Genomic DNA, 10000 nt, shown 5'->3' on the forward strand with positions numbered 1-10000 from the left:
AACAATCAATTTAAACTTGTCAACATTGAAACTTTTAAACCGGCTTTTCTAATTCACAATTCTAAATGTTTACCATTGATAAACAAAAAATATTGTTGAAACTAGTTTGGTAAATAAATTTATTTTATAACAATTACAAGGTTTTCAAATTTAAGTGCATTTTTAACAACAAATTTGCCTATATTTTTTCATGCGTGGAAATACACCTCTTCTTTTGTTATATATATATACTTAGTTACTTAAGCACTTTATTTCCTGTGAAGCATAGGCCATCGAAGGCTTCTCTCCACTTTTCTCAACTCTGGGCTGCTTCTCTCCTGTTGGAGCTCTGCTCTTCCTTGCAGCCTTGTTTCAGATTTTGTTCCGCTGTGTCATATGCTTCTCTGAAGGAAGGCTTTCCTATCCCGGGTCTTGTTAGTTTCGAATAGTTATCGATGTCTTTCTAAGTTTGCTTTTTTCTTTGTAGGAATATTGCCTCTAAGCAAACCCGTTTTTACATCTGGGAAGATGTAGCCCATATTATTTTGACCTTTATCTTTTGTACTGTTCAGCATAGGAGGTCCTGCCTGGAGCTTGCCCTTTGCTGGCATAGCTCTCAGGGTCTTTGAAGTACATAGACCACCACGTTGCAACAAGGACTGGACCTTATAGTATATATATATATATATATATATATATATATATATATATATATACGCACACACACATATATATATATATATATATATATATATATGTGTGTGTGCATGCATGTGCGTGTGTGTTACTGTAAATATTGTTCTCCTCCAGTATTTCTTTACTAGTCCCTTCAATTGTCATTTGAACATAAAATTCAGGATTTGCATCAGGATTTCAAAATCATCGTAATTTTCTCTTCTGGATAAGGTCATTTTAGTGTCGTCTTTCTAGAATGTTCATCAGACTTAAAAAATAAGCATACACGGAACACCAAAAATCTTTTCATTGTAAATATTTGTTCTACATCTCAACTGTTCAATACTTCCACCCTGTTTATGGGCAAAACATGGCTTTGTAGTTAAAAAGTTTATTTTTCAATTGCGTGGCATATGTTTCAGTCTCAATGCGCGGTATCCAATGCTTCGTAAACAAAACGTAAGTACTCTCTTGTGTCCTAGGATTCTTAGAGCCGGTTATTCGGTTTCCATGGCATCTAACTGACCGAGACAACAACAGTTCCCTAGAACGGGATTCCTGTTCGTTACGAGTTATTCATCGCTGAGTGGACCTGACCAGCGTGAAATGAAGTGTGTTACACCAGAACACAATGCAACGCCCGATCCTGGAATCGAAACCACGGTCTTGCGATCTTGAGTGCAACAGCTTTACTAGGCCGAATGCTTTCACAAATGAAGCATGACATATAGAAAACCGCGAAAGCTATCGGAAGGAGCATTGATGTTCCGGGATGGTAGACATATTCCGTCGCTTCGGCAGAGTCCATTCTTTTGTTAGTATTCTGATATGTTTCCGAGTTTAGAACAATGGAACAATGCCACTGCTTTCTACTAGTCACGGAAAGCATGAAGGTTATAGCTTCTATCATTCGGTATCTGATTAAGTCAGAAAAAGAAGTAACTAAAACAACAACAACAACAACAACAACAGCAACAACCTAAAATCAAATCATCTGATCAACATCCAGGAAAAAAAGAAACTCCTCTACAAACAAAGCAAAGTAGCTTCCCTAGTGAGTGTCTACTCTTCAACAAACTGACAGACTGGCCCCTTTGCAGATCGTTCAGCCCAGTGGAAATTCCTTCAAATCTTAAATTACCGTCTTTAAAATATGAATAAATTGGATATTGTAGTCGAGAGATGCATAATAAGATAGGACGGTCAAGGCTTGATTGTTTTTAAAAGTAGATCTACTCAATCAGGCGCTTATTTTGAGGTTAAAAGATTAAACAACTACCACAACAACATGTACACAAAAATAATTCTTTTTAACTTTGGCTCAAGACCAGCAGTTAGAGAAGAGAGGGATTCGATTGTACTGACTCCAGTACTCAACAGGTACTTTATTTTACTGACCCCCGAAAGGATGAAAGGCAAAGTGGACTTTGGTAGAATTTGAACTCAGAACAAGAAGAAATGCTGCTAAGCATTTTGTCCAACGCACTAACGGTTCCACAAGTTCGCCGCTTTCCGGTGCATACATAGTAGGACAGGATAGTCAAAATTTGACTGTTTTCAAACGTAGATCTACTCGATAAAGTGCCAATATTGAGGCTTAACAACAGCCACAAAAAAATGCAACGGCAACACAACAGCAATAATAAAACCCCAAAAACTTGCCAGGGAGAAGAAGAGGATTCAGCACAGCTTTATAACATTTGAGCATTCACACATTGATTAAAAATTAAAAAAAAAAAAAATGTCGATTAACCGTCTTATCATTTCCATTTCAGTGAGTATTTTGCTGTGGATACCTTTAAGCTTTGGGTGTGTTGAAGAAGCCATGAAGAAATATCTCACTTGTCTTACTCGGACTAATATTACTCAAAATATCATGACATCCAACTTGACTGCAGAACACATCGAAGCTATGTGCAGGTAATCGAAATATAAACTCGCGAGCGCTACATCCAAAACTTTTCCTATGCAACCTTTTAAATCTTTTAATATCTTATCCTTCACATTGGCGGCGAGCTGGCGGAAACGTTAGCACGCCGAGCGAAATGCTTCGCGGTATTTCGTCTGTCTACTTTCTGAGGTCAAATTCCTCCGAGGTCGACTTTGCCTTTCATCCTTTTGGGGGTTGATAAATTAAGTACTAGTTGCGTATTGGGGGTCGATCTAATCGACTGGCCCCTCCCCCAAAATTTTAGGCCTTGTACCTAGAGTAGAAAAGAATATTTTACTTATTTCAGTCATTTACCTGCGGCCATGCTGTGTTATCACCTTGAAGGGATTTTTAGTCGAATAAATCGACACCAGGAATTATTTTTTTTTAAGCCAAGTATTTATTCTATAGGCCTCTTTTGCCGAACTGCTAAGTTACGGGGACGTAAACACAACACCAGTTGTCAAGCAGTGATGAGGGGATAAACACACACAAAAACACACGCATAGGCGCGCGCACACACACACACACACATTCCGAGGCTAAAGCCGAAGGCATTTGCCCAAAGTGCTATACAGTGGAACTGAACCCGGAACCAGGTGGTTGAGAAGCAAGCTTCTTACCGCACAGCCAAACCTGCGCCTAAGATTTCGAATAATCCTAAAGCAAAAAAAAAAAAAAAAAGGAAAAACAGCGAGAAAGAAAACAGGATTGCGCCCATAACATTTGCAAGGCCTTTCTTGACTGATAAAGCCGATGTGGTCATTTTCACAAGAGCAGTTATTCTCGACCAGGGTCCATATAAGATTTTTTGGGGTTCACGAAACAATTGTGGGAGTCCACAACAGTATTTTAAGGCTCCAGAAAAAAGTTTTGCTTTAGTTGTATGTATTGGAATGTATTGCAAGAAACAGCTTAGTTTCTGTCTCTGACATTTTACATAATTCTTTTCTGCTCTAGGCATAAGGCCCGACATTTTTGGGGAGGGGGGGCAGTCAATTAGGTCGACCCAGTACACAACTGGTACTTAATTTATCGACCCCGAAAGGATGAAAGGCAAAGTCGACCTCAGCGGAATTTGAACTCAGAACGTAAAGACAGACGAAATACCGCTAAGCATTTCACCCGGCATGCTAACGTTTTTGCCAGCTCGCTGCCGTTAAATTTTACGTAATTCAACGTATACAAGACAATGTGTGAAAAACAAAATAAGAATTTTGAATGAAGTTTTTTTATAACTAGTTTTTAGACATCGAATGGCTATAGGGATCCACCAGAATCAAATTGTAATCAAAGGGGTCCATCGATAAAAAAAAAATAAATGGTTGAGAAACCCTGCACTAGAGAAAAGAAAGCCATAGTTCTTGGGTGAAAGCACGGTAGTCTTTGGGTTGCAGTTTAATCGATGTTATATATGAGTGGCTGCTATGAAATGATCATCAAAGATTATGAGGTTAAGGAATGCTCAGTAGTGAGGAAGTAAAGTAAATGCATTGATAATGATTGGGTTGAATTGACGTACAAATTTGTTGCTTAGTGGAGCAGCAGAGAACATTCTGATAGCAGTAGAAGAGACAGAGAGACAGATAGCGTTTTGGTTGTAGTTAGTGATAATTTTCAAATGACTAGAAATTCCATTGTTGTAAGCTGTCTAGAATGTTTGTATACGTAGTTGTATTAGTAACAGCAGAAGTACCTCCAAGAAATGTACGAAATGTGGGTCTTGTTTGAAGTTCGTAAAAGGGTCAGAAATTGTTCAGAAGTATGGAATTTTCTGACCCCGATGTCGTAAACTAGCCTTTGAATTGCAACTTAGAGGGAATGCTATGAAAAGATCATGAGAAATTATGAGGTATAGCATTTCTACAAGGACTGAAGATTTTAGCTGTGGGTTATAGAAGATGTGTAGTCGCAATACTGATTTCTTGATATGCACAACGGTTGCACGGGGTGGATTGCTGTAGTGGAATTATATAACTTCGGGCCGGCGAAAGTTTTCTGCATGAAAGCAGACAGAAACGACATAGAAACCCACTGGACAGACTGTACATATACATTGTCTTTGACAAGACTGGACTTTTTGTGGGATTTGTTTCGACCTTATGCATTCTGAGTTCAAATTCCGCCGAGGTCAGCTTTGCCTCTTATCTTTTCAAGGTCGATAAAAAAATACTAATCCAGGCTAGATTGGTGGATCAGATTCCTTGTAGTATTTGTTCTAGCTTTTTACGTTCTGATTTCAAATCCTGCCGTGACGTACATGGGTGGTAGACTAAAATTTTTGTCTTGTTTAACACCACTACTCGAGATCTTGGGTACCTTTAGCAAAATCAACTTGGTTGCAAGCAATGGAGCCGGGTTTCTGGTCTGAGAATATCCTCCTCCCTCCTTCTTACTATGAGACCCCGTGAGGGACAATGAACACTACATTCCTTCCTAACTAAAAGATTAGAAAAAAAGGGAGGAAGGGGAAGTAACTACGATTTTTGTCGTTTAGTCAAAAGCGGAAGAAGAAATACCCATGACCTATTTACGTCCTCTAACATTACTTGAGAAATACAGAAAAGCAATGTGTTTTTCTTTCTGTTTTTAAATCTGTCGCAAGTGATTTTTCAGGGTGAGGAGATTTAACTATTATTTCTTGAAGATCAAATGTAGTTATGGTTTGAAATGAATCTGCCACATCAGATCTAAACGAGGGTATATTTTCGTTTGTAGGGAGAAAAAAACACTGTTTCAGTGTATGAGTAAAGTAACCGAGTGTTCAACGTATACACGAGAGATGCTTCTCACAGGAATCGACATTAATTCAATGCGTCAGGCTTATGATAAATTGTGCCAACGGAAGGACGGTAAATACACATACATTTACTTCTCTTCTTTGTATTTGTGTTTTTGTTGTTGTTGTTGTTGTTGTTGTTCTTCTCCTCCTCCTCCTCCTCCTCTTGGTTCTTGTTCCTCCTTTTTCTCATCATCATCATTGTCGTCATCCTCCTCCTCCTCATCAAAGTACTTTAAAGTGAAGAGGGGTACTCACTTCACGATAAGTACCCATGCGACCTTAGCATTTCTGGAATAGCAAATCTCAGCAAAAAAAGCTTGATAGAGAAACACTCTACATATCAGATGAAGGTGATGTTTCTTTTAAATTTGAGGTTTAATGAACAATAAGGACAACAGAAACAATGAAGTCCTTAAACCCCTACAATGCCCCTAAAAGTACCGATTAAATGTCACTAAATCCTATTTCTGTAGAAGGTTTTTCACATGTGATCAGGAGCTACTTCAAAGTATCACTACGGCACAACCTGCAACTGAGGCGTGATGCTGTTCCTAAAACAATATTCAATGCCATCCGTAAAAAAGACTACTCCGGGATAAATATACACACGTACATATCAACAGAGGTGTTATTGGTGAAACATTCCCATCACAACTTTTGTCAAAAAGAATCTTGATATAGTTGTTTGGGAGGGAAAACAAAACGCAGATATAGTCATAGATGTCCACTAACTTACAGATGTAATCATCTGTTTCAAATGTATCGAGAAAGATAGTGTTTACAGATAACCACCTCGAAATAGCTACCTTGACTATACATTCATATCTATAGAGGTAGTTATTGGCAAATTTGGCAATATGAATACATCTTTTCAATGATAATCGTGAAAAGTATATACTGTAATAACCTCACTTTACGAGGACCCACTTTACGAGACTCCGGGTTTACGAGTTCTATTTTATAATAAATATAAAAAGGTTAAACAGCCATTTTGTGTGTACGGTAACGTCGCAATATGTGGCAACACTGATTCTGACGCATCTGCACAGCTGCATGTAGCGACGGAGTAAAATGACGGCATAAAATTTCAATGTCTTAGTTTGCGCTTGCGCTTCGTTGAGAGAGATTATTATATGTTAATTCTTCGTGCCACATATTTTATATTGAATACGTGTATTTACACTAGTATTTTCAACATTTTAAAACCCATCCAATATGTCTAAACGAAAGTGTTCAACGGACACCGTCAGGAACAAAAAGAAACGAAAAACCATCACTTTGGAAACGAAACTTTGAACGAAGTGCAAAAGTTTCTATTACCATAACAAATGTTTCTGCGTGTTACCAAGAAATTTGTAAAAATAGTTTCTTCTCAGCAAGCAACTCAAGACTTGCTTTTTTAAAAAGAAAGTTACAAGTCCGTCTACGAGTGCTTGTGAATCGGCGGTCGCGTCTACAAGTGATGGCGTACGCGAATCTAGTGCGAGTTAAAGTGATTCAGAAAACGATAATAATATTTTTAATCATAAATAATCTTGACATTCTTTTTACTTTACATAAAATATTCTTTACATTCTACTGCTATTTTATTGCCATTTATTTACGAGTATTATAAATTTTATAGGTAAAATATTTTTCTGCGAACGAATTACTATATATAAGATTGTTACTACGGGAAACTTACGAGTTTTCGCTTTACGAGCAGTCTCCGGGAACAAATTAACTCGTATACCGAGGCATTACTGTACATACTTACATGCATACAATATGCACATACATACAATATGCACATACATACAATATGCACATACATACAATATGCACGTATTTGTTGTTGTTGGCACTCCGTCGCTTGCGACGTCGATGGTTCCAGTTGATCCGATCAGCGGAACAGCCTGCTCGTGAAATTAACGTGCAAGTGGCTGAGCACTCCACAGACACGTGTACCCTTAACATAGTTCTCGGGGAGATTCAGCGTGACACACTGCGACAAGGCTGACCCTTTGAATTACAGGTACAACAGAAACAGGAAGAAAGAGTGAGAGAAAGTTGTGGTGAAAGAGTACAGCAGGGTTCGCCACCATCCCCTGCCGGAGCCTCGTGAAGCTTTTAGGTGTTTTCGCTCAATAAACACTCACAACGCCCGGTCTGGGAATCGAAACCGCGATCCTATGACCGCGAGTCCTCTGCCCTAACCACTGGGGCATTGCGTCTCCACATGCACGTATATACTTGCGTATCTACATACATGCGATCATATGAGAAGTAAATATGGTCTTCAGAACTTTCTGCATGCATTAAATCATTGGCTCGCAATGTGTTTGCCGTACCAGTGCTCATATCAACATTTGTGCTACTCCATTGGCTGTTAGATGCAGTCCGGGCTATTGGCATTGAACTACTAAAATTGTTCATTCATGTCAGAAATTTCCACGTCAGCAGTGATGTAGACTGCTTTTACTTAAAAAAGAAAACAAAGCAGAAGAGGCTAAACATCGATTCGAACAGCCTTTGAATATCGCATCATATCCCCTCAACCAACATCTGCAAACTGATCTGGTTTTCCTTTTCTGTTTCAGAATTCACCCGTGATCTTCCTTGCCTAGAAAAATATTCCAGCGCCATGGATAAGTCTTTTGCCGCAGTGGTTGAAGAACGCAGCGATTTAAGACAGAAATTATCCTACTCCGACATCACATTTGACGAATACTTCGAGAAATATTGCCCGTACGTAAATAAAATGAAAAAAATGTGAAAAAAAAAAAGGAAAAGTATCATTATCCTACTTCCAAAACTTCCACAAATTTCCACCACAACCACCATTACCACCACAACCACCAACACCACCACTGTGACGATGAAGCCGTCGCCGCCGTCCACGATGACGACGTCGACGGCCACTATCATCATCATCACCACCAGCACTGCCACATAAATCAATGGGGGAGTCCTCTACGTAGCCATTTCGACAGGGCGGGGGTTATTCGCCAAATTTCCAAATTACACCCAACCGTCATAGATAAGGTAAAGGACATTAAATAACATAGCCCGACATTCCCTTAGTTTCAAAAGACTGGTGGATGGTCACGACTGAAATGCCTTATCAAGGGTCTCTCGGACCACGGCTGAAGGCCCTCATTTGGGGATAAACAACAGCAACTAAATGAGCAAACAAGCTAGATTCTATATGGTCGTTCGCCTTGCTAGAAATAACAGTCAAATCTTCATCGTATTATAACACTGTACGAGGGGGTGCTGAAAAGTTCCTGGCTTTGGGTAAAAGAAAATGCAAGAGGATCAGTTAATTATGATTTTATTGAACATATTCCCCTTTCAGATTCACACATTTATTGCAGCGGTCCTTCAGTTTTTCTAAGCCCAGTAAAAGAACTCGGAAGGTTGGGCTGCCAACCAGGCCTTTCATGATACCCTTAAAGCCAGCAAAATTTCAGCTCCCCCTCGTATTGTTCAGTCATATCTGACGGGGTTCACAACCTCTACCACCGCCGCTGTCGTCGCCTCTGCTGTCCCTGGGGTATTTCCTGAAGTAAGTACCTAGCCTTTGTTACACTAACTACCTCTCTACTCATGGATAAGCCAAGGAGAATACGTTTACAGCATCTATGGAACCGCAGGGGATGGTAGATATTGGTTAAGTACAACCGTACTAATCTGCCTTAGTTGTAAGTATTAAAAGACAATTTAGCTTCAGTTCTTGTAAGCACGAAGAAAACTGACTTTTACTTCTATCTTCCATTGCTATTTGTTTAACATTAGTCGTTTGTTAGAAGATACTGTTTTTTTCTTTTTAAACACGTGTAAATATATAATGTCATGACTTTACGAGAATAAATTTGTTTGTCTTGTATTTGCAGAATGTGGAAGAAAGTAATTGACAATTTGCCTGAAGTTATCGGATGTCCACAGACGTTCGTTGAACTTTTACAAGACTACTTCTATTCAATGATGCCGGAAAAGTGTAAAGCGATTACAGAGCAATATCGACCTGAAGACAATGGTTCCTCCAATGTCATCTTTAAGGGAGGACAAACGTACTTTAGCTTCATATTATTTCTTATCTTCGTCTTTGCTACTGAATAAAAACTGACCCTAGTTAACGACTCAATATTTCACTTCAAGATTTATAACTATATTCAAAAGTATTATATCTAATATAATAACATTAACATTGTTTTTTCCGTTTTTTTCTTTATATAGTTTTTCATAATTAGTTACGTCCTGTGACAGTCTAAGTTCAAATCTGCACCAAAGAGTGCAAAGATTCAGTTTAAAACGACTATTTGGACGACTATTTTTGGTGCCTTCTGGTTGTTAAGGGGTGAATAGACAGAATCGTTTGAGCGTTAGACAAAATGCATGGCAATATGTTACGCCTCAACGTTCTGAGTTCAAAACACCATCAAAGTCAACTTTGGGGTATGATAAAATACAGTAACAATCAACTACTGGGGACAATATAATAGACTGATATCCTCCTCCAAATTTGTGGCCTTGAACCTATTTTAACGACAGTCATTATTATCATTATTACTTCGTCTGTTTACGTTCTGAGTTCAAATCTCACCGAGGTCGACTTTGCCTTTCATCCTTTCGGGGTCAATAAAATAAGTTCC

At 38.8% G+C, this 10000-nt stretch overlaps 1 protein-coding gene across 1 annotated transcript in view; it reads left to right on the top strand.

The window, feature by feature from the left end:
• Window positions 1-9492, top strand: part of LOC106880525 (uncharacterized) — a 32586-nt gene extending 23094 nt beyond the window's left edge. Inside the window, exons 2-5 of the mRNA XM_014930530.3 lie at window positions 2430-2574; window positions 5303-5436; window positions 7946-8093; window positions 9242-9492. Of these exons, the coding sequence (XP_014786016.2) occupies window positions 2430-2574; window positions 5303-5436; window positions 7946-8093; window positions 9242-9467 (653 nt within the window). The 3' untranslated portion in view covers window positions 9468-9492. The remainder of the gene's footprint in view (window positions 1-2429; window positions 2575-5302; window positions 5437-7945; window positions 8094-9241) is intronic.
• The last annotated feature ends 508 nt before the right edge of the window (window positions 9493-10000 follow it).

This window comes from Octopus bimaculoides, chromosome 13 (genome assembly GCF_046866305.1).
Source record: "Octopus bimaculoides isolate indiv1 chromosome 13, ASM4686630v1, whole genome shotgun sequence".
NCBI classification, from domain to species: domain Eukaryota; kingdom Metazoa; phylum Mollusca; class Cephalopoda; order Octopoda; family Octopodidae; genus Octopus; species Octopus bimaculoides.